Raw genomic sequence first — 25,186 nt, 5'->3', positions numbered from 1 at the left:
GATGACTTGGACAAAATTTCTAGTTCGTGGGATCAATAGCAGCTTGCTCTAAATGTAGAAAAATCAAAGTGAATAAGGATGTGTAGGAAAACAGTCCTGTAAAATTCAAATACAGCATTAGCAGAGTGCAGCTTGTCAGTCACTTCGATTAAATATTCGTACGTAATGTTGGAACGTGATATGAAATGGAAAGAGCATGTCAGGTTGGTAGCTTTATTGGAAGAATTGTGGGAAAGTTTAGCTCGCCCATAAAGAACATGGTGTGTAGAACACTAGTGTGATTTATTCCTGAGTACTATTCGAGTGCTTGAGATCCCACCAGGTTGGATTAAAGGAAGACATCAAAACAAATCAGAGGCGGGCTGCTAGATACATTACCAGTAGGTTTGATCAGCATGCAAGCCAAAGTACATTTCACGTAAGGATCACGAAGATAAGGTTTTAGACAGTCATTATTGCTCAATCTATTTGCAAGAGGAACAGAGAGGAAATGACTAGTAGTGCAACAAGGTACCCACAGCCATGCACCATACAGCAGTTTATGGAGTATGTATGTAGATGTAGATGTGTATTATGCCCACAGCTATTTTGAGGGATTATGGCGAGTTTCAATTTTGTAAGAATTGTTTCTCCCTTCTCTGCACTACCAACTACCATTAGAGACTATTCCCAGTCAGGCTTTGAAGCGAGGTGAAATTAAATCCCACATTAGTGGCCAATCAAAGTTAAGCTAACCTTAAACTGAAGGTTTTTCATTGTTTTACCAAGCACGGCTGTATTGCAGGTGGCTTGTTGCCTTCATCTGGCCTCTGAGCTGACTTAGATAGCTAGGTGTAAGGGAATGTGCAGTTTCATGTGGGCTGGAAACCAGAATGCAACTTGCCATTTTTCACATTATCAAATCACTGCAGAATGTGAAAGATGCGGAAGTGGCAAGAAAGGCCACTGGAATTTGTGAAAGCACATCTGACAAAAGAGACAGCGAAAGGGTCTAACAGAAAATAGATGGAATACTTGTGTATCCAGATGGACAGGTAGACAAAATGATCCTAAGGGTCCATCAGTAAACACTTCCGGGCTAAGTGTTTACTGATGAAGACGCCGGCCGTGAAAACCTACATGGAATGATCCTAAGTGCATAATGTTGTTCAGAGCAGCATTGTGTGGTGGCTTGAAAAAGATATTTTCTTTTTTTCTGGAAGGGGGGGGGGCCTTACATTCACAGGCAGCTTGTCTTTCCCATAAATTTTAAGCCTGGAGCTGAGTACTAGAAAAGTTTTCAGCCATCATGAAAAAACTCAAATCTTTGGATTATTGTCTAGTACACCCCAGCACTAGTGTGCAAAGGCCGTGGCAAGTAGGGTAACAGTTCTGCCAGTCTTAGTCAAATATTAATAATAATTTTGAGGCAACCAATCGTGAGGAGTTTTCTTTACTAAGGAACTTTCAGAGACGTGATAGGGACAGTAATGAGATGACTACATGATGAAGGCAGCAGAGGATCATATAGGCAAAAAGGTAAGGCCTGGTAGGAATCATTGGATAACTCAAGAGAGATTGAATTAAACTGAGAAAGGAGAAAAATTAAAAATGCAGCAAATGAAGCAGGCGAAAGGGAATATAAAAGTTTAAAAAATTAGATTGACAGGAAGTACAAAATTGCCAAGCAGGAATGGCTAGAGGGTAAGGATTTAGAAGCATATTTCAGTAACAAAAACAGATATCATCTACAGGAAAATTAAACAGACCTTCGGAGAAGAGAAGCAGCTGCACGAATATCAAGAGCTCAGATGGAAAACTAGAACTAAGCAAAGAAGGGAAAGCTGAAAAGTGGAAGGAATTTATATAGAGTCTGTATAAGTGAGATAAACTTGAAGGCAGTATTAGAGAAATGGAAGAGGACATAGATGATGATGATGATGATGATGGTGATGATGATAATATGGGAGATATGATACCATGAGAAGAATTTGACAGAGCACTGAAAGACCTAAGTTGAAACAAGGTCCTGAGAATAGACAACATTCCGTCAGAGTTACTAATAGTTTTGGGAGAGCCAACCATCACAAAACTCTTCCATTTGGTGTGCAAGACGTACAAGACAGGCGAAATACCCTCAAACTTCAAGAAGAATGTAATAATTACAATTCCAAACAAAGTAGGTGCTGACAGGTATGAATGTTATCAAACTATCTGTTTAATAAGTCATGGTGGGAAAAAACTATCACGAATTCTTTACAGAAGCAGAATGTAAAAGGTGACAGAAGCTGACTTTGGGGAAAATCAGTTTGGATTCTGCAGAAATGTGCGAGCACGAGGCAATATAGATTGTACCCACTTATCACAGAAGGTAGATTACACAAAGACAAAAACATGTTTATAGTGTTTGTAGACTTAGAGAAAGGCTTGACAATATTGACTGGAATAATCTCTTTGAAATTCTGAAAGTAGCAGGTTAAAATACAGGGAGCAAAAGGCTATTTACAACTTGTACAGAAACCAGATGGCGAGTCTAGAGGCATGAAAGGGAAGCAGTAGTTTAGAAGGGAGTGAGACAGGGTTGTAGCCTATAAATGATATTAATCTCATAGACTGAGCAAACAGTAAAGCAAACCAAAGAAAAATTTGAGGAAGGAATTGAAGTTGAGGGAGAAGAAATGAAAACTTTGAGGTTTACTGATGACATTGTAATTCTGTCAGAAACAGAGACTTGGAAGAGCATTTGAACAGAATGGACAGTGTCTTGAAAGGAGGATATAAGATGAACACCAATAAAAGCAAGACAAGGATAACAGAATGCAGTCAAATTAAGTCATATGATGCTGAGGGAATTATACTAGGAAATGAGATACTTGAAAGTAGTAGATAGTTTTTGCTATTTGGGCAGCAAAACAACTGATGATTGCTGAAGTAGAGCAAATGTAAAATGGAGTCTTGAAATGGCAAGAAAAGTTTTTCTGAAGAAGAGAAATTTGTTAAAATCAAAAACAGACTTAAATATTAGGAAGTATTTTCTAAAAGTAGTTGTCTGAAGTGTAGCTATGTATGGAAGTGAAACATGGACAATAAACAGTTTGGACAAAAAGAGAATAGGAGCTTCCAAAACGAGATGCGACAGAAAAATGCTGAAGATAAAATGGGTAGATCACATAACTAATGTGGAGGTAATGAATAAAACTAGGAAGAAAAGAAATTTGTGGCACAACCTGACTAGAAGGGATCGGTTCATAGGATATAATCAGAGACATCAAGGGATCACCAATTTAGTACTGGAGGGAAGCGTGGTGTGTAAAAATCTTGGAGGGAGAAGAAGAGATGTATATGGTAAACAGATTCTGAAGGATGTAGGCTGTAATAGTTATTCAGAGATGAAGATGCTTGGACAGGATAGAGTGGCATGGAGAACTGTATCAAACCAGTCTTTGGACAGAAGACAACAACAACAACAGATTTAATCATGTTTTTACCGCACACACACTGTATACATCACAGCCAAACCAGAAGTTTGGAGTGGTCACACATCACGCACTCAGTGAATGTAATGGTGGTTGCAGTTGTCAAAATTGCTAGCTGGAGCTTGAAAGAGCTAGCCGACCACACACACGAATGTGGGTTTCTTCTGTCAATACCTTTTTAGTTACAACTATGGAATTATTATGTCACTGGATCCATCAGAATACCTTTTAATTTAAAAGTCTAATTGTCAAACAATTGTCACAGCTGCAGCAAGAGCACAATTTTGTGACAATTTATTGCTTGACAAATACAAAACAATCAAAGCAGGAAAAACAAATTCAGAATTACTTTGCAGCAGTTTGTTGAGCTTTGATGTGGTGGAGAAAAATAACAAGGCCTGAGGTGAATTTTCCTCCAGGACAAATTGTAACATGTCATTTCCTAGCCACATCAGTGGGACAGTCCTAGGCTTTGAGTGTGTCAGAGTTAGTTGCCTGTATCCAGAAGACTGACTGCTTTGTTCAGCCTGGAGATGATATGCCAGTTTTTCTGTAATCCCTGATGGGGATGTGACTACTACACTGGCTGAAGGGCAACTGATTTTTCCACGACAGCAGATGTTTTTCAACTCGAGGTGGGCATGGCCATGTTTAAATGGCAGCAATATATTCCATTTTTCCCATGGAAAGTTGAAGCATCATGTTTTTGTATGTCTTCTTACCTATTGGAAGCCGGAGGCAGTTTATGAAATGCCAGCAGTTTACCTTATCCAATGCAGTAGTCAGATTGCAGAATATTTCTGAAAGTTGCTGGACCGCTACAGGATATTTAGTGGCACAATATTAGGGCAACACTGATTTCAAGTTCACAATGTTCCTATTACATATCTTTTCCTGTTGTTTGCACCTTGATCAATTACTCAAGGATCAAAATCAGATTACCACAGCAATATTTCATATTAAATGATGGCCAGTTTTCCACACCATTATGAACATGTTACACCAGAAATTATATCAGTGATTCAAAAAAGAGCAGCACAAATTGTCACAGGTTTGTTTGACTTGTGGGAAAGCAGCACAGAAATGCTGAAAAAACCTGATTTGGCAGCATGTCAATTTTCCTGTGAAATTTCAAGAATCCGTATTAAATGTAGAATCTAGAAATATACTTCAGCCCTCTATGCCTCACTCCCATAAAGACTGCGAAGAAAAGTTTAGACTAATTACAGCAGGCAAAGTTGCAATTAAGCAGTAATTCTTCCTATTCCCATCTATATCCGTACTCTGCAAAATACACAGCAGAGGTTATTTCCCATTGTAATAGTTATTAGAACTACTTCCATTCCATTTACATATGGAGCACAGCAAGAATGTTTAAGCCAGGACATTGCACATATGTGCCTTCAACTCTTTTTGTACAATGCCATGGGGCACTCAGTGTGTTAGTTATGATTTCTGGGCTATTTGCTCACCAGAAGTCACTACTATTTTGCCACTGAATCTTACTTTGTTGCTCTGGAACACTGGAAGCCCCATTTTGCAAGTTCTCAAGTCTCACCCGCACACTTAAACATATAGGTTCTTGCACCAGCAATACTGTAATCAGTTTTATTAGCCTACAAATGTACCCTAGCTTTCAGATGACAATCACAAATGCAATCTGGTAACAATTGTTCTCTGAGCATCAAGCATCAAAATGATGCTGTAGTCAAAACTGGGATTTGTCTGAAAAGACAATGTGCTGACAGTCCTTTCTCCAGCATTGTTGCTGGATGCACCACTGTCAGTGCTCGTCTTTCTGATGCTGCATGAAAAGAAGCCACAACAATGGTGACTGTTCTAACAGACATGGTGCTGCAAACACTCAGAAAAATTATCAGCACGTTTATCCTGCATTTATAATGCTGAACATGCTTTACACATTTTCTGCATTATGTATGTTAAATGTCAATTAAAAAAGGCATCTAAATCAAGTTTTTGGCTTTCCTGTTCCATTCCTCTAAGACAAGCTTTTCTAACGATCAAATAAAACTGATTCACGATTTTATACAGAGCAATTGGAAAATTGCATGCAGTTGGAAAGTTCAGCACCTCAAAGCACACCGTAACTCATCTAATCTTGTTCTTGCAATCCCTGAAGGAGTGAGACACAAGAGTAGTTGTATATTCCTATGGTTCATGAAACTTTGTAAATAGGCTTTCTGGGGTAGTTTGCATTTATCTTCAAGTGTACGTCAGCTCAATTTTCTTCATCTCCTCTCCAACTGAGCAAACAAATTTGCGACCATTCATGCTGTCCTCTGTATACACTCAATATCCCCTGTTAGTCCTATTGATATGGGTTCCACATATATGAGCAATATTCTAGAGTGTGTTGAAATCTCCTTAATAGACTGACTCCATTTTCCTACTCCTTTACCAATGGTGCAAAGTCTGCACCTGCTTTACCTGCTACTGAGCCTTTGTGACAATCTAATTTCATATACCTACAAAGCGTTACCCAATAGAGGTATTTGCAAGAGTTGGCCAATTCCAACTATGACTCGCTAATATTATAGTCATAAGGATATTAAGCTTTATTCATATTGTGACTTGCACAATTTTACATTTCCAAACATTTAAAACAACTTGCCAATCTTTGCACCACTTCAAAATCTTATCAAGATCTAACTTAATATTTGTGCAGCTTTCTTCACACCAAAAGTTACTTCTACGTTGTTGACGACACATCCTTCCTACCAATAAACCCTCAATCGAGACACAAATTTCACTTCATACCAAATAAAACTATACTGAGTGAAATGCTTTTCATATATCGAGAAATGAGAACCACTTGTATGAATATTAAGAGCTCAGATGGAAACCCAGTTCTAAGCAAAGAAGGGAAACCAGAAAGATGGAAAGAGTATATAGAGGGTCTATACAACGGTGATGTACTTGAGGACAATATTATGGAAATGGAAGAGGATGTAGATGAAGATGAAATGGGAGATATGATACTGCATCAAGAGTTCGACAGAGCACTGAAATATCTGAGTCGAAACAAGGCCCCCGGACTAGACAACATTCCATTAGAACTACTGACAGCCTTGGGAGAGCCAGTCCTGACAAAACTCTACCATCTGGTAAGCAAAATGTATGAGACAGGCGAAATACCCTCAGACTTCAAGAAGAATGTCATAATTCCAATCACAAAGAAAGCAGGGGTTGACAGATGTGAAAATTACCGAACTGTCAGATTAATAAGTCACAGCTGCAAAATACTAACGCAGATTCTTTACAGACGATTGGAAAAACTGGTCGAAGCCAACTTCGGGGAAGATCAGTTTGGATTCCGTAGAAATGTTGGAACACGTGAGGCAATACTAACCCTACGACTTATTTTAGAAGCTAGATTAAGAAAAGGCAAACCTACATTTCTAGCATTTGTAGACTTAGAGAAAGCTTTTGACAATGTTGACTGGAATACTCTCTTTCAAATTCTGAAGGTGGCAGGGGTAAAATACAGGGAGCGAAAGGCTATTTACAATTTGTATAGAAACCAGATGGCAGTTATAAGAGTCGAGGGGCATGAAAGGGAGGCAGTGGTTGGGAAAGGAGTCAGACAGGGTTGTAGCCTCTCCGCAATGTTGTTCAACCTGTATATTGAGCAAGCAGTAAAGGAAACAAAAGAAAAATTCGGAGTAGGTATTAAAATCCATGGAGAAGAAATAAAAACTTTAAGGTTCGCCGATGACATTGTGATTCTGTCAGAGACAGCAAATGACTTGGAAGAGCAGTTGAACAAAATGGACAGCGTCTTGAAAGGAGGATACAAGATGAACATTAACAAAAGCAAAACGAGGATAATGGAATGTAGTCGAATTAATTCGGGTGATGTTGAGGGTATTAGATTAGGAAATGAGACACTTAAAGTAGTAAAGGAGTTTTGCTATTTGGGGAGCAAAATAACTGATGATGGTTGAAGGAGAGAGGATATAAAATGTAGACTGGCAATGGCAAGGAAAGCGTTTCTGAAGGAGAAATTAGTTATCATCGAGTATTGATTTAAGTGTCAGGACGTCACTTCTGAAAGTATTTGTATGGAGTGTAGCCATGTATGGAAGTGAAATATGGACGATAAGTAGTTTAGACAAGAAGAGAATAGAAGCTTTCGAAATGTGGTGCTACAGAAGAATGCTGAAGATTAGACGGGTAGATCATATAACTAATGAGGAGGTATTGAATAGGATTGGGGAGAAGAGAAGTTTGTGGCACAACTTGACTAGAAGAAGGGATCGGTTGGTAGGACATGTTCTGAGGCATCAAGGGATCACCAATTTAGTACTGGAGGGCAGCGTGGAGGGTAGAAATCGTAGAGAGAGACCAAGAGATGAAGACACTAAGCAGATTCAGAAGGATGTTGGTTGCAGTAGGTACTGGGAGATGAAGAAGCTTGCACAGGTTAGAGTAGCATGGAGAGCTGCATCAAACCAGTCTCAGGACTGAAGACCACAATAACAACAACAACTACCACTTTTTTTTAAGGAGTTTCTTTATAGTAATGAAATAGTTGGAAGGGCCCTCTCATCATTAACTGTTCTACTAGGAACATATCTACCAAGTAGATGGTCAACCACTCTTCTAAACTTGAGCCAATGTTCCTCTACATGCTCATCTTCAGATCAAATGTTTCGAGTTCCTTGCCGAGATATGACACTCCCACCTCTTTGCACAGTTTGCTGAAAATATAAATATTTCTGCTTGTTTCAGTTGCCCTTTATATCTTGATAATCACTGTTGCTACAACTGCCTCATGGTCGCTGATAGCAGTTTCAGTATGGATGTCCTCAAAGAGGTCAGGTCTATTTGTTGCCATCAGATGCAATATTTTTCCATCATAAGTGAATGTGCAAATGATCTATTCTACTCTACATAATTTGGTTTAGAAGTTGGCCGCAGCCATGTTTACCAGCAAAATTACTGGATTTCAGGTATGCGTATTTCGCAAACAAGTGTTTTCTGTAAATGCCCCAAAATGTTTCTACATTTTGTGCTATCATCATTGGGCACTTTTACTCAGTTCCATAAAGTGTAAACATTTTTAAGTAATAATTATTGTGGCAAAACCAGGCCTAAAGCAGTTTCTGTAAAGGGGGAGGGGGAAGAGAAAAATTAAGGTAACAACAAACTGTTTTACGCTTAATTTTGTTAGAACCATTATTACATATAATTACTGGAAACAGTTTAAAAAAGCTGTGTGGTTGTTTAAAAACAGTCACTAATTTTCTATGAATTTGTTTATTATCTGTCTTGACACGTTTGAGGTTTAACAGATTATCTGAAGTCCTATTATAAACAGACAAAGTAACATGTGATGATACAATGTTTTTACAGAGACATAAATGTCTTATAAATGTCATATTCAATAACAAAACACTTAGTGGTAAATGAATACATACTATTTTTGATACAAGTACACGAGACTCTAATGTAAACGTCAGATTGTCATTACCAAAATATAGAAAAACAGGTAGCACCATTAATTGTACAGTTTGACCCTACCCGTTCAAGTTCCATACAAGTAATGACCAGTGCAACCGCTTATGTTGCGAGTTCTGGTAATGACATTCTTTGACATCTATGTCAAAGAATCAACTATTCATATTTAAAGCGGTTTGTATTCCTTTGTTAAAAAGCGTTTCGTTCCTGAAAACTATTCGTGTAGAACTGACTTATAAGGCATCTGCGAGTCTGTAAAAAAACTGCAACATAACATCTGTTGCTTTAGGTGTTTCTAATATGTCATTAGCCTTAATAAACAAATTAAGAGGAAATTTGTGAACATTCTTAAGTAACCATGCAGCTTTTGTAAAAAAATGGTTCAAATGGCTCTGAGCACTATGGGACTCAACATCTTAGGTCATAAGTCCCCTAGAACTTAGAACTACTTAAACCTAACTAACCTAAGGACATCACACACACCCATGCCCGAGGCAGGATTCGAACCTGCGACCGTAGCAGTCCCGCGGTTCCGGACTGCAGCGCCAGAACCGCACGGCCACCGCAGCTTTTGTAAATTCCTTTTAATAATTATATTCACAATGCTTTCATGCCTCTATAAGGATTTCCAGTCCGATTTAGAATTGTTTATTACTTAAAATTTCTTTAGATTCTACAAAACAGAAGAAACGTCTCCACCGACAAAGGTGGTGAAACATGTTTTGGCAGTAGTTTGCAGACTAAGTGGACCTAAAATCCAGTTGTGTGTTCTACGTATTTCTCAGATACGGTATTTAGTAATGTTTCACAGAACGACATGCCACACCAGCTATTTACGAAACTGTAATTTTTCCAATTAATTGTTGGATGATTAACGTCTCCTCTGTTGACTGAATGATGAGCAGAAATTATGTACCAGTGAGCTTAAACCTTCTCTAAAGTTTTGAGTTACACTCTGAAGTGAATCAGGTTGTCAACAGAAGGATACAATTAGAAGTTTATGCCCAGCCTTGATACTGTCTTACTCAGACAATCTGGAAAGCAGTTTCAATTTCTATCTCAGCAGCTTTGCGTTTCCGATCTACAGTGGGAAATACACCACCCCCATTTACCATTAGCGTATCCTTTTCATATATACTTAGATTTTCCCCAAATCATTTTTACCATCTTTCTGCAACCCGTATTATATGAGCACTGCTTTTTATGGGTGTTTAAAACTCTGGCATTTTGTTGTTAATGCTGTGGCAATTAATCACCAAGATTTTAATACTTTCACCAGTAGGAAGGGCACTGCTTTGGCTCTTATACTGACACTTCTGTGTCCTGGAAGCTATTGTTATCTGGTCTAGATGGAGTCATCTAATCCAAAAGAAGTCTTTTGTGCAACCCACAAGCAGTCAACTACTTGAGTAGCAGTTTCCAATGTGTACTACACATGTGGCCAATTTAGGAACACCCTATGTTCTCAATTCTACGATACAAGTTCAGGAAGTCGTGGCCTAGTTTATCACAGAACTCTCAAAGTCTAGTTCAATCCTTCCACTCAACTCAGAACCGGAACAATGCTGCAAATTGCAAGCTCTGCTGATACTCTGCGAGCAAGGTTGATCTTTTCATCCGTCTCTGCCAGTTGCTGGAAAGATCCAGAGCTTGGAGCCAGATGACATGCATTGTGTGTTCTGACATGGGCCTCAATCTGCAATTGATTGCACACTGTTCCCTCAATGGATGCTAGAACAGCCTCTTCAACATGCTAAATGAAGCTCCCAGGCATACGCACTGAGAGCACCTGATTTTCTTTCCCACCCCTTGCTGCCATTTCCCTAATGGGTATCATCATTCACTGTACACTGAACTGCTGATTACTAATAGACTTATGTACTGTTCATAGGTTGGCAACCTGCCAGTCTCATGTAGCCAATGGGATGACTCACTGACATAAGCAATGAGAAGTGAGAAAAGAGGCACTGTATTTCTAGTGCCAAAATTGAAATCATTGTCTTGTTTTCTTTTTTTTCCACATATTTGCGAGTTTCGAGAGAAATATTTTGTGATTATGGGCGTGAGTGCTATAAAGTGGACCAATTTAAGTGAATCATTTCTGCAGCGAGACAAAAATGTATCAAATGTGATGGTGAAATGACTTAGTCAAAGGTTTGTGTGGATGAAATCATCTGGAAACAAAGCAAAAACCACCTCTTAGAGTAAGTGGATAAACATTTTTTAATTCAATCATGGACGAAAACTGTTGAGCCACCTATCTTCTTGCATGATTTAACTAAAGGATATTGATCCCCTTACTCAGTGCATTCAAGCATATCAGTTGTGTAGCAACACAGAGCACAGAAATATTTCACTACTTGTGATGCTCTCTCTGGTTTGCTGATACTAGCACAGTTTAAACAGCTGCAGCTCAAATAAGGAGCAAAAATTTTCATATAGTAATCACATTTCTCTCTCTCTCTCTCTCTCGAAGAGGGAATCTATGATTTCATTATGATATAGGATTTACAAGATTTAGCTAGATTATCATTTAAAGAGGTAACGTCAAAACATCCTATTATTTTAGGCACTCTAGCAGTAATCAGTTCCTTACAAGATAATGTTCAAAACTGGCTTCTGAAGTGTAATAACAGAGCCATAAGTGTACCTGTTTATAGGTGTACTCGAGGATGCTAACAGCATTTCCTTTTGCTCTGTTTTGGTTTTCGAAGATTTACAGTGTCATTGTTCTGAATTGCCTGCCTCTCTTTTCGTTCCTTCTTCGTCCTCAGAACTTGTCTTGTAATCGCCATAAACATCTGAAACATACCCAATTTATCATAACTGTTTGAAAGGTAGAATAATTCAGTAGTTAGAAACATCAAGTTAACTATTGATGAAAAAGCTGCAATTACTTTGTAAAAGCTTTATTACAATTCCTTAACTGCATTGAGCTATCATGCCAATGTTCAGATGGCTAAGGTTTCCAATTACATTAAAGTACTCATCGGCAGCAATAACGTACTGGAAATGTTAGTCATCCAAAGATGGGTGTGATAGCCTGAAACCATTTATGGCATTACACTAAATCTTTTTAAAAGTATTTGTGGTCGATTGCGTTCTTCAGCAGCAATCCTTGATGGCCACAGAGTTCCCAAGATCCAGCACAAACAAAACAATAAAATGAACTACTCACTTCTTCAACATTGATGTTGTCTTTCGCACTAGTTTCAAAAAGCTGTATTCCCATCTGATCTGCAAATCTCTGAGCATCTTCGGTTAACACAACTTTTCTATCAGGTGCGTCATTTTTATTGCCAACTGCAAATGATACACAACAAATATTGAAAAGTGACTGCCAGTGCCACATGCTCCACATTTAATTACCAGTACATTTATGAAGACAATTTCTGCAAGTCAAACCGCTATCTGTTCACCACAAAGAAATCAGTTTCAACTACACAAATTGTTACTGTGCAAAATATATTTTTATTTTATACTACACGATTACCGCAATGTGAAGTGCTTGAAAGGCTAATGCATGTACTGCATTACTATAGTGCACTGCTGGATACTTAGTACAGTTCAGAAGAAGTATTGCAATAACAATTTACACAAAAAGGCAAACTAATTGTGGAGTATGATTTTTCTTCTATTTTGTGTTAAAGCATTGTTTTCAGTTCAGTAGTATCTCTCCTTGGTGATACATTCAGCTAATATTCAAGCCATCAATCCAGCAGACATTTAATGAGTGAAATACTAATTTCCGTCTAATTACTACCAACACTAACAAATTCTGGATGCAGAAATTGAAGTCTAGTTATGAATTGCCTGGGAAATGTATATCATCATATAAATTATGTCGTGCTCAACTTTAAGAAGCAACAAATAAATGCATATTATGAGTACAGAAAAAAGTCTATTTAACAATAATAGGTTACCACATAAAAATTTCATCTCAAAACCATGATGTAAGCACTAATTCTGACAGTAAATGAAAATCATTATTTTTCTAATATTAAGTGCTTGAAATTTGTCAGAACAGTGCGTACAGTGCAACAAATTTCTACGATAACAACTGCATCTATTGTCAACATATATTGTCAAGTTCCGTGCACCCATACTATAGAAATTTTGAGAATGAATGCAAGGATCTAGTCAGTTTAATGTGTCAACAGCTTACCGAGTATCCTGTTCACCACTTCACAGTTTTGTTCAATTTCATGAAGCCATCTCTTAACATTTGCGAATGAATCTCCATTTGTGACATCATATACTACAATTACGCCGTGAGTACCCCTATAGTAACTGTAAGACGAACAGATAAGAAACGGTGTTTACCTTTATAACGCGAAAAAAAGATTTTACTGAACAGACATACTTACGTAGAAGTTATTGTTCGAAATCGTTCCTGGCCGGCGGTATCCCATATCTGTAGTTTCACCCTTTCTCCTTCAACTTCGACTGTTCGTATTTTAAAATCTACGCCAATTGTTGTGATGTAGCTGCCAGAAAATGTATTATCCGCAAATCTAAGGAGCAGAGAGCTCTTTCCAACTCCTAGTTTGTGTTTAAAAGACAACGTTACTAATGTTTTTTCTTAGACATCCATACATATTCGTAAGATTTTCGGCAACTGTCACAGAAAATCTATTAGTTTGTATTTTACTCACCGCTATCGCCTATAATGAGTAGTTTGAAGAGATGGTCATACTCCCTAGCCATTACGTTTGGTTAAGCGACGAACGCGCTTATATCGTTTACACCTAGTTGCCTGGCTATCGTCGTCTTCTCTACACACACAAGAAAGATAACGTAGAATAAAAAAACAAAAGATGAATAAAATGAATCATCCAAAATATAACTAGACAGTTGCTTTCACAGGAAGGTAGCCTCCTACCCAAAGCACACACTTGCAGATATATATCTTCCGGTTCAGCTGATCAGCAGACGACAATCGGTAGCGTCGATCATTTGTATGCAGTAACTAAAATTTGATGTTACACAGTTCTCGCAACTGCTGGTACAATGGGAATGGGCTCTGTATTTACACGTTACGCCGGCCTACGGTGTTTGTTTATTCAAAACACACTTGGTGTGAACGCGTATCGACATATAGAAAATGCAATCAACTACAATAGCAGGAACAAGACACTATACCGCGAACAGTGAGTTTACATTGCATAGTAATTTAATACTGTAATTAGCTGACAGAGTTAGAATTATCATAGGTTTTATTCGTTACAGATCAACATCTGTTCGCCTCGCATATTCGATTTACAGCAAAGAGGGAAGTAGTTCTGGATCCCCCGTGTTAATAGTGCACGGGTTGATGGGCTCTAGAATGAACTGGAATTCAGTCTCCAAAGCAATAGTCTCCAAAATTAACCGGAATGTAAAATTATGCAACTTTTTTCGCATATTAGATGATTTCAAACCTAGATCAAATAATCCAAGCAAGCCTTATTACAGGTGATTGCCATAGACGCACGGAATCACGGAGATAGTGCACATTCGCCTGACATGACATACGGTCATATGGTAGAGGATCTTCGTCTGTTTGTAGATGAACTTAAACTGGGTCGTGTATGTCCAATTGGACATAGTATGGGTGGAAAGGTGGTGATGCTGTTTGCTCTAACGCACGTGAGTGAAACACATTTTATTGTAATTGTTCATAAGTTACAAATACAAAATGATAACTTTGATCGTTTACGACTGTTCAGTTTGAGTCCTTGAATGCTTTGGAAACCGAAGTACTCTGCTTTTATGTATGTTTTTTTTTTTTTTTTTTTTTTCCCTCATTTGTCGCGTTGCTGAATGATGTAATGGGCCTCCATTACTTTTCTATATTTTATAAGCCGAGCAGGTGCTGTGCTCCAATTACCCTTGGCAATGACATTAGTATTCTTCCATGATAAATTTGTCTTGTACGTCATTTGTGTTTCATTCTCAGTCTTCTGTATTATTTTATGTTTCCTTCCCACTCGTGAATCTTCACATTCTCGATTGTGCCCACACATAATTAGTGTTAACTTTTTGAGTACCATATCAACAATATAAAAAAATATATAATTTTACATTTTTCACAAAAGCAGGCTTTATCAGCATAGTAAGGAACAAATAAAAGAAGAAATTGGCAAAAAATAATAAACATTCAGTTGTATTAAGATGATTTCACTATGGAATATAATTTTAAAAATTTTCTCAAAACTAAGCTATATTATCACAGCAAGCAACAAATACACGAACAAATTGACAGAAAACAAATACTGAACTGTTTTAAGTGGGTTGTTTCTCTTCAGAGCATTTACGACATAGTTTTCAACCAGCCATCAATTTGTGTACTATATTTGATAGCAAATGCACTTGTTTCCTAGACAAAATACCACATTTTGAAACTTCTATGAACACCCAATGCCTGAAACAGATTATAGTCCTAAATAACAAACAAATATAAATGTAAAATTTAATAAATTTTATATTCAAACTACATGCTGCCACACTTGTTTCATTTCAAAACTTCACATAAAAGCAGCAGTAAAGATTCAAATTTATGTACAATAGCTTTGGATAGACTTACTTTGTCTCGTTAATACAGCATAAAAAAGGGGGGGGGTGTGTGGCACAATCTCCTACTGTCATGTAACACGGCATCCATGCTGCCTATTGCTTTGAACACTGTGAGTAACTGCTACAATGCACCACATTCATAGCAATACCTCATTATTCTACTAGACGCCCGTCTGTCTTGCAACATCATTCCAAGCAGTAACCACTGGTACTCAAAGAGCTAAGGAAACCCAGGAAATTGCTGGTCTCCTGTTAAGCTCATTCATTGTATTGCTTCTTTTTCTTTTGTTGTATCATTCATCTACTTCTAGTGTGGTTTGTTCATAACTTTTTAATTGAAGAAGTGTAACTATTTTGCAAAAGTTTTCTTTTACAGCTTGTGAGTCTTAAAAGTAAAAGAGAAGTGTTTTGCAAAAATGGGAGGGCTGCACGTCTTCAATTACAAAGTTATAAATGAACCAAAAAAGGAGTGTAAATAGTGTGGCTCTGTAAGGAGTAAGTAACTGTCATACTATAGATCGAAAAGCCTAGGGTTCAGTTCTCATTTTCCCTGTCAGTTATTGTTCCTTTCATCCCTGCCAGTGATAATGAGAAAAAGCCAAATTGCACTTTGCTTCAGTGTCCATTTTAAACTTTAGGTTCCCTTGTATCTGATGGGCTAAGTCAGTTCATAGATTGGAGGATTTCAAGAGTAGGACCAGGCTGAAGATCGCTTTAACTCGTAAGTAATTTGCTTGTTCTGTTAGATAGCACAGTAGGTGTAGATCACGCATGTTGATGTATGATGAAATTGTCTTAAAGTTTTAGTGAGTATGTGATACATTGTTTTAATTTCATATTTTATCTTAGAAAATAATGTCTGCAGTCAAGCTGTTGGTGAAGCACGGCATTTTTATTTACAACAGCTTATGATGTATTTCTATTCGATAATCACATTTTCACACACGACTGGCCCGTAGAACAAAAATCCATTATCTTAAGTCAGGTATGAGGTATTCTACTTCCATATGATTTCCAGTTTTGTGTGTTTACAGTTGATTTAATATTATCATTTTCCTTCCTTGATGTTTTGACAACTTCTCTGATTGCGTTCAAAGTATGTTGGGTGTAGATTTCATTGTTAACTATTTGGGCTCTCACCTGCCTGTGAATGAGAGATTCTGTGCCTCAGCCTTGCCATTATTTTACAGTGCACTTCAAGCCTCAGTATGTCTCACAGAAATTTAAGACCAACCAAAAGACCATGTCAAACCATAAAAAAGGTTATAAGTAAGCCATAAGACAATACACTAAACCTAAAAATGCATTAGCAAACACTTATCTACGTGAACCTATTCAGTACTTTTCTTACATAACATCCTGAAAACCATGGATTAAGTAAATTGGTTAGAAGCAGTATTTTTTGACTTCCAAAAACATTTGAGTTGGTGCCACACCATTGATGGTTAGTGAAAGTATTTCATGTGTATCAAACAAAATTTGTGACAAGGTTAAGGATTTCTTTGTAGGCAGGATGCAGTATGTTATCGTTGATGAAGAGTCATCGATAGAAGTAAAAGTAACTTCATGCACGTCCCAGGAACTTGTTGTTCATGTTGTATGTCAATGATCTGATAGATAATATTAATAGGAACCTTGGCCTCTCTGCTGATGATGCAGTCATCGTTAGTGAAGCCGTGTTTGAAAAAAACTGCACAAATATTGTCAGTGCTTAGACTATCTTTCATCACACTCTGAACTGGGGAATATTCTTCTCAACTTTACAAAAGTGGTATACCACTAATCACCCAATTAATGAAATATACTGCTCAGTTCTTAAACTACACATACACCCAACTCCTGTTCATATGGACCATAAATATTCTCATATTTTGGTAAGATTTCAAAGTGTTGCAAAGATTTGTAACTTGCGATAAATGTCCAGCAATGTAAATTATGCATTTAACAAACAAAAAGAGTGCTTCCTACGACTGCAATATCAATGATTCACAGAGTGAGAACTGTGGTTCATTGGCAGGAGACTGGGAAAATGCAGTCAGTCTATGAAGGACGCTGTGTACAGATCAATTGTGCAGCACATCTTACAATATTGCTCAATTGTTGGGCCCTGTACCAAATATGATTGAAAAGAGTGTACCAAATGTATGCAAAGAACTGTGGTACAAGTGGTCACAGATTTGTTTGATGCACAAAAGAGCATAATTAGGGTAATTTCAGCAGGTACAGAGAGATTTGAGTCATTATTGCTGCACTCCATTGGAATGGGAAGAAACCTTAACACATGGTACCGTGCTAAGTACCCTCTGCCGTGCACATCACAGTAGTTTGAGACTTTATTTTTATGTAGTTGTAGAGTAAAAACAGCATTGAATTATATTCTGATGTGATTTAAACAAATTGAGCACTAGATCGCACACTTCAGATAAACTAAAGCCTCTGTCCATCTTATTTAAAATGCTAATTGCGATTGCCTCTTTTATTAAAAAGTCTGAGAAATTGAGTGCCTGTGCCACACTGGTGTTATGGATTAAAGCTATTTTATCCAACTGACACTTTTTCCATATCAGTTCAGCTCCAAGTCAAGGGATATACGTCCCTGTCTGCAAGAGTTTGTAAATAGTCTAATAATAATTACCACAATAATAATAATAATAATAATAACGATAATAATAAATAGAACATGAAGTGACACACATGTTAGATATAGAAGAAAAATCTCGGCTGACATATATAGAATACAAAGACACAAATACAGACATTAGACCATTCTTGCATAGACCGCCAAATAACCCACAAGTCGAAACAACAATAAAAACTATCAACACAATCATACACAACAAAATAAATGAAAATACAACTATGGAAGAGTTACAACTACTGGTTTATATAGGAGCACTCACTACACTAAATATACACACTAGGCAGAGATCAGAACCAACTAACACACAGAAGAAACCCACAAAACCAGCATGGCAACACAGGCTACAGATCAGGATAGAAAAACTGAGAAAAGACATCGGACAGCTAACACAATTTATAAGAAATGAAATGTCAGAAAAAAACCGAAAAAGGTTAGGTAAAATCTCACAACAAGAAGCGATAGAGCAATTAGACGAAAAGAAGCAGAAATTACAAGCATTGGCCAAACAACTTAAAAGATACAAAAAAGTGAAAATAGAAGGGAACAAATCCAAACATTCAACACAAACCAAAAGAAATTTTACCAGACAATAGATAACACACACATTAAAATAAACAATCCACCAAACATAACAGACATGGAACACTTCTGGAGCAACATATGGTCAAACCCGGTACAACATAACAGGCATGCACGGTGGATACAAGCAGAAACAGACACATACAAGATGATACCACAAATGCCTGAAGTGATAATTTTGCAAGATGAAGTCACCCAAGCAATTAATTCTACTCACAATTGGAAAGCCCCTGGAAAAGATAAAATAGCAAATTTCTGGCTAAAGAAGTTCACCTCAACACATTCACATCTAACTAAATTATTTAACAGTTACATTGCAGACCCATACACATTCCCTGATACACTTACACATGGAATAACTTATCTGAAACCTAAAGATCAAGCAGACACAGCAAACCCAGCTAAATATCGTCCCATAACATGCCTACCAACAATATACAAAATATTAACTTCAGTCATTACACAGAAATTAATGACACATACAACACAGAACAAAATTATAAATGAAGAACAAAAAGTCTGTTGCAAAGGAGCACGAGGATGTAAAGAGCAACTGATAATAGATGCAGAGGTGACATATCAAGCTAAAAATAAACAAAGGTCGCTACACTACGCATACATTGATTACCAAAAAGCTTTTGATAGTGTACCCCACTCATGGTTACTACAAATATTGGAAATATACAAAATAGATCCTAAATTGATACAGTTCCTAAACATAGTAATGAAAAACTGGAAAACCACACTTAATATTCAAACAAATTCAAATAATATCACATCACAGCCAATACAGATTAAGCGTGGTATATACCAAGGAGACTCATTAAGTCCTTTCTGGTTCTGCCTTGCTCTGAACCCACTATCCAACATGCTAAATAATACAAATTATGGATACAATATTACTGGAACATACCCACACAAAATCACACATTTGCTATTCTTGGATGATCTAAAACTATTGGCAGCGACAAATCAACAACTCAACCAATTACTAAAGATAACAGACGTATTCAGCAATGATATAAATATGGCTTTTGGAACAGACAAATGTAAGAAAAATAGCATAGTCAAGGGAAAACACACTAAACAAGAAGATTACATATTGGATAACCATAGCGACTGCATAGAAGTGATGGAGAAAACAGATGCCTATAAATATCTAGGATACAGACAAAAAATAGGAATAGATAATACAAATATTAAAGAAGAACTAAAAGAAAAATATAGACAAAGACTAACAAAAATATTGAAAACAGAATTGACAGCAAGAAACAAGACAAAAGCTATAAATACTTATGCCATACCAATATTGACCTACTCATTTGGAGTAGTGAAATGGAGTAACACAGACCTAGAAGCACTCAATACACTTACACGATCACAGTGCCACAAATATAGAATAAATCACATACATTCAGCAACAGAAAGATTCACATTAAGCAGAAAGGAAGGGGATTTATCGATATAAAAAACCTACATTATGGATAGGTAGACAGTTTAAGAAAATTCTTTCTAGAACGAGCAGAAACTAGCAAAATACACAAAGCAGTCACTCATATAAATACATCGGCTACACCACTGCAATTTTATAACCGCTTCTATAACCATTTAGATCACATAAGATCAACAGATACGAAGAAAGTAAATTGGAAAAAGAAAACACTACATGGCAAGCACCCATATCATCTAACACAGCCACACATTGATCAAGACGCATCCAACACATGGCTAAGAAAAGGCAATATATACAGTGAGATGGAAGGATTCATGATTGCAATACAGGATCAAACAATAAACACCAGATATTACAGCAAGCATATTATTAAAGATCCCAATACCACAACAGATAAATGCAAACAACAAATAGAAACAGTAGATCACATCACAAGTGGATGTACAATACTAGCAAATACAGAATACCCCAGAAGACATGACAATGTAGCAAAAATAATACATCAACAGCTTGCCTTACAACATAAACTTATAAAACAACACGTTCCCACATACAAGTATGCACCACAAAATGTACTGGAGAATGATGAATACAAATTATACTGGAACAGAACCATTATAACAGATAAAACAACACCACATAACAAACCTGACATCATACTCACCAATAAAAAGAAGAAATTAACACAACTAATCGAAATATCCATACCAAATACAACAAATATACAAAAGAAAACAGGAGAAAAAAATTGAAAAATACATCCAACTGGCTGAGGAAGTCAAGGACATGTGGCATCAGGATAAAGTTGACATTATACCAATTATACTATCAACTACAGGAGTCATACCACACAATATCCACCAGTACATCAATGCAATACAGCTACATCCCAACTTATATATACAACTACAGAAATCCGTAACTATTGATACATGTTCAATCACCCGAAAGTTCCTAAATGCAATATAACATATACCGTACAGTTAAAAGGAAGTCACGCTTGTACAAGGTCTGCGTAACTTTCCATTTTTAACCAGACATAACATCTGAGACAGGAAAGAAATAATAATAATAATAATGCAAGTGTCCTTGGTTGTAGTGTGGATTTGTTTATATATCTTCCCCAGAAAGGGTAAGTAGTTGTTGGCCAACCTCCTATGCCAATCCGTACATGGGCTGTCTATAGGAAACCATAGCCTCTGAAAACCCCAAACCCCTTGTCTGATTCTGGTCCATTGATATCTTCATGATCAGTACCCAGGAGCAAGACATCCTATCCTCATCCGTGTGCAGCTTCAACACCTTTTCCATAATGTTCCCCTTGTCCTTCCTGGACACAGATTTCAACCCATGGATGGCCGCATCCCTATCTCTGCCTACACTGAGCACACTAACCACCAAGAGTACATGCATTATGACAGCTGTTACTCCTTCCATACCCAAAATTTGCTCCTATTTTGCCTGGCCAACTCTGATGTCACATCTGCACTGATGAGAACTCCCTTGTTCAGTATGCTGATGTTCTCACAAAGGCCTTCACAGGCAAGTACCATCCCCAAAAAATAATCCACAGGTTTCCTGTGCCATATCCTCACAAGCAAATAATCACCCTGCCACCCACAAGAACCAGCTGCCCTTCGCCAAGGCTTTTACTGTCTACCATCATGTCTGGAAATCATACATGTTATCTGCAATCCCTTCCACCCCTTCTAAAGTGGATGTCATCGCCCACCAAACTTACCAAATAGGCTGGTCCATCCCTATGCTGCTGCCACTACCAGCTCCTTGATGAGGGGTCATATCTCCAGAGAAGTCCATGTGCAAGACCTGCCTGAATAACCAATCTGTCTCGTCCTACTCTAGTTCTGTCAAAAGCTTAGCCTATCCCATTAGAGACAGGGCCTCCTGAAAAAGCGTATATGTCTTATCTACATTGCCATCAGTACTCTGCAAGCAATCTACTGATGTGTAGCAGCAGGTGCGTCTGATACCACTAAATGATCCCCCCCCCCCCCCCCCCAGTTCCAGGCGCGAAAGGTATGTGGGAAAAATATTGTCGGTAAATATCTGCGTTGGTTCTAATTTCTCGAATTTTCTCATTGTGGTCATTTTGCAAGACATGTGCAAGGAAATAATAGGTTGTCCAATTCTTCCTTGACTGTACTATCTTAGAATTTCAATAGTAAACTGCTCCATGAAGCTCAGTGGAATTTCTCAAGTATCCCTGTAATGTTCTCTCACTCTCTTATCCTGTGATAAGACTTGCCAGACTACATTGGATCTTCTCCCTCCCACCTCTGTCGCGCCCTCCCTCCCCCCTCTGTCGCGCCCTCCCTCCCCCCTCTGTCGCGCCCTCCCTCCCCCCTCTGTCGCGCCCTCCCTCCCCCCTCTGTCGCGCCCTCCCTCCCCCCTCTGTCGCGCCCTCCCTCCCCCCTCTGTCGCGCCCTCCCTCCCCCCTCTGTCGCGCCCTCCCTCCCCCCTCTGTCGCGCCCTCCCTCCCCCCCCTCTGTCGCGCCCTCCCTCCCCCCCCTCTGTCGCGCCCTCCCTCCCCCCCCTCTGTCGCGCCCTCCCTCCCGCCCCCTCTGTCGCGCCCTCCCCCCCCTCTGTCGCGCCCTCCCTCCCCCCCTCTGTCGCGCCCTCCCTCCCCCCTCTGTCGCGCCCTCCCTCCCCCCTCTGTCGCGCCCTCCCTCCCCCCCTCTGTCGCGCCCTCCCTCCCCCCCCCTCTGTCGCGCCCTCCCTCCCCCCCCCTCTGTCGCGCCCTCCCTCCCCCCCCTCTGTCGCGCCCTCCCTCCCCCCCTCTGTCGCGCCCTCCCTCCCCCCCCTCTGTCGCGCCTTCCCTCCCCCCCTCTGTCGCGCCCTCCCTCCCCCCCCTCTGTCGCGCCCTCCCTCCCCCCCCTCTGTCGCGCCCTCCCTCCCCCCCCTCTGTCGCGCCCCCCCTCCCCCCCTCTGTCGCGCCCCCCCTCCCCCCCCTCTGTCGCGCCCCCCCTCCCCCCCCCTCCCCCCCCTTCTGTCGCGCCCCCCCTCCCCCCCCTGTCGCGCCCTCCCCCCCCTTCTGTCGCGCCCTCCCTCCCCCCTCTGTCGCGCCCTCCCTCCCCCCTCTGTCGCGCCCTCCCTCCCCCCTCTGTCGCGCCCTCCCTCCCCCCTCTGTCGCGCCCTCCCCCCCCCCTCTGTCGCGCCCTCCCTCCCCCCTCTGTCGCGCCCTCCCTCCCCCCTCTGTCGCGCCCTCCCTCCCCCCTCTGTCGCGCCCTCCCTCCCCCCTCTGTCGCGCCCTCCCTCCCCCCTCTGTCGCGCCCTCCCTCCCCCCTCTGTCGCGCCCTCCCTCCCCCCTCTGTCGCGCCCTCCCTCCCCCTCACCCCCTCTGCCCCGTCTCCCCCTCTCCCCCCTCTCCCCCTCCCCTCTCTCCCCCTCCCCTCTCTCCCCCTCCCCTCTCCCCCCTCTCCCCCCTCTCCCCCTCTCCCCCCTCTCCCCCCTCCCCCCTCTCCCCCCTCTCCCCCCTCTCCCCCTATCCCCCCCTATCCCCCTCTCCCCCCCTCTCCCCCCTCTCCCCCCTCTCCCCCCTCTCTCCCCCTCTCTCCCTCTCTCTCCCCCTCTCTCCCCCTCTCTCCCCCTCTCTCCCCCTCTCTCCCCCCTCTCTCCCCCACTCTCCCCCTGTCGCCCCTCTCCACCCCTTCTCCCCCCTCTCCACCCCTTCTCCCCCCTCTCCACCCCTTCTCCCCCCTTCTCCCCCCTCTCCACCCTCTCCACCCCTTCTCCCCCCTCTCCACCCCTTCTCCCTCCTTTCCCCCTTCTCCCCACTTTCGCCCCCCTCCCCACTTTCGCCCCCCTCCCCACTTTCGCCCGCCCTCCCCACTTTCGCCCCCTCCCCACTTTCGCCCACCCTCCCCACTTTCGCCCACCCTCCCCACTTTCGCCCCCTCCCCACTTTCGCCCACCCTCCCCACTTTCACCCCCTCCCCACTTTCGCCCCCCCTCTCCCACCACTCCCCCTCTCCCACCTCTCCCCCTCTCCCACCTCTCCCCCTCTCCCACCTCTCCCCCTCTCCCACCTCTCCCACCTCTCCCCCTCTCCCACCTCTCCCCCTCTCCCACCTCTCCCCCTCGCCCCTCTGCCCCCTCTCCCCCCTCTCCCCCTCTCCCCCTCTCCCCCCTCTCCCCCCTCTCCCCACTCTCCCCCCTCTCCCCCACTCTCCCCCTGTCGCCCCTCTCCACCCCTTCTCCCCCCTCTCCCCCTCTCCAACCCTTCTCCCCCCTCCCCCCTCCCCCCCTCTCCCCCCTCTCCAACCCTTCTCCCCCCTCCCCCCTCCCCCCCTCTCCCCCCCTCCCGCTCTCTCCTCCCCCCTGACCCCCTCTCTCCTCCCCCATCTCCCCTATCTCCCCCCTTCTCCCCTTCTCCCCCCTTTTCCCCTTCTCCCCCCCTCTCCCCCTTTCCCCCTTCTCCCCCCTTTCCCCCTTCTCCCCCCTTTCCCCCTTCTCCCCACTTTCGCCCCACTCCCCACTTTCGCCCCCCTCCCCACTTTCGCCCCCCTCCCCACTTTCGCCCCCCTCCCCACTTTCGCCCCCCTCCCCACTTTCGCCCCCCTCCCCACTTTCGCCCCCCTCCCCACTTTCGCCCCCCTCCCCACTTTCGCCCCCCTCCCCACTTTCGCCCCCCTCCCCACTTTCGCCCCCCTCCCCACTTTCGCCCCCCTCCCCACTTTCGCCCCCCTCCCCACTTTCGCCCCCTCCCCACTTTACCGAGCGAGGTGGCGCAGTGGTTAGACACTGGACTCGCATTCGGGAGGACGACGGTTCAATCCCGCGTCCGGCCATCCTGATTTAGGTTTTCCGTGATTTCCCTAAATCGCTCCAGGAAAATGCCGGGATGGTTCCTTTCAAAGGGCACGGCCGACTTCCTTCCCCGTCCTTCCCTAATCTGATGAGACCGATGACCTCGCTGTCTGGTCTCCTTCCCCGAAACAACCAACCAACCAACCTCCCCACTTTCGCCCCCCTCTCCCCCTCTCCCCCTCTCCCCCTCTCCCC

At 41.4% G+C, this 25,186-nt stretch overlaps 2 protein-coding genes across 4 annotated transcripts in view; one reads left to right on the top strand and one right to left on the bottom strand.

The window, feature by feature from the left end:
- Positions 1-13,819, bottom strand: part of LOC126202953 (ras-related protein Rab-35) — a 90,901-nt gene extending 77,082 nt beyond the window's left edge. Inside the window, exons 1-5 of one of the 2 annotated variants that reach the window (XM_049937071.1) lie at positions 13,592-13,819; positions 13,304-13,478; positions 13,102-13,226; positions 12,115-12,239; positions 11,587-11,737 (exon numbers count right to left, since the gene is read on the bottom strand). In XM_049937071.1, the coding sequence (XP_049793028.1) occupies positions 11,612-11,737; positions 12,115-12,239; positions 13,102-13,226; positions 13,304-13,478; positions 13,592-13,643 (603 nt within the window). In that variant the 5' untranslated portion in view covers positions 13,644-13,819 and the 3' untranslated portion in view covers positions 11,587-11,611. The remainder of the gene's footprint in view (positions 1-11,586; positions 11,738-12,114; positions 12,240-13,101; positions 13,227-13,303; positions 13,479-13,591) is intronic. The other variant, XM_049937070.1, reaches the window with a different exon arrangement.
- A 19-nt stretch (positions 13,820-13,838) lies between these two features.
- Positions 13,839-25,186, top strand: part of LOC126202952 (protein ABHD11-like) — a 70,141-nt gene continuing 58,793 nt past the window's right edge. The window contains exons 1-3 of one of the 2 annotated variants that reach the window (XM_049937069.1): positions 13,839-14,086; positions 14,166-14,313; positions 14,391-14,564. In XM_049937069.1, coding sequence (XP_049793026.1) covers positions 13,947-14,086; positions 14,166-14,313; positions 14,391-14,564 — 462 coding nt within the window. In that variant the 5' untranslated portion in view covers positions 13,839-13,946. The remainder of the gene's footprint in view (positions 14,087-14,165; positions 14,314-14,390; positions 14,565-25,186) is intronic. The other variant, XM_049937067.1, reaches the window with a different exon arrangement.

The sequence above is a fragment of the Schistocerca nitens genome, chromosome 9, assembly GCF_023898315.1.
Source record: "Schistocerca nitens isolate TAMUIC-IGC-003100 chromosome 9, iqSchNite1.1, whole genome shotgun sequence".
NCBI lineage: Eukaryota > Metazoa > Arthropoda > Insecta > Orthoptera > Acrididae > Schistocerca > Schistocerca nitens.
The sequence above is the reverse complement of the archived record's forward strand: the minus strand, read 5'-3'. Positions and strand labels throughout refer to the sequence as shown.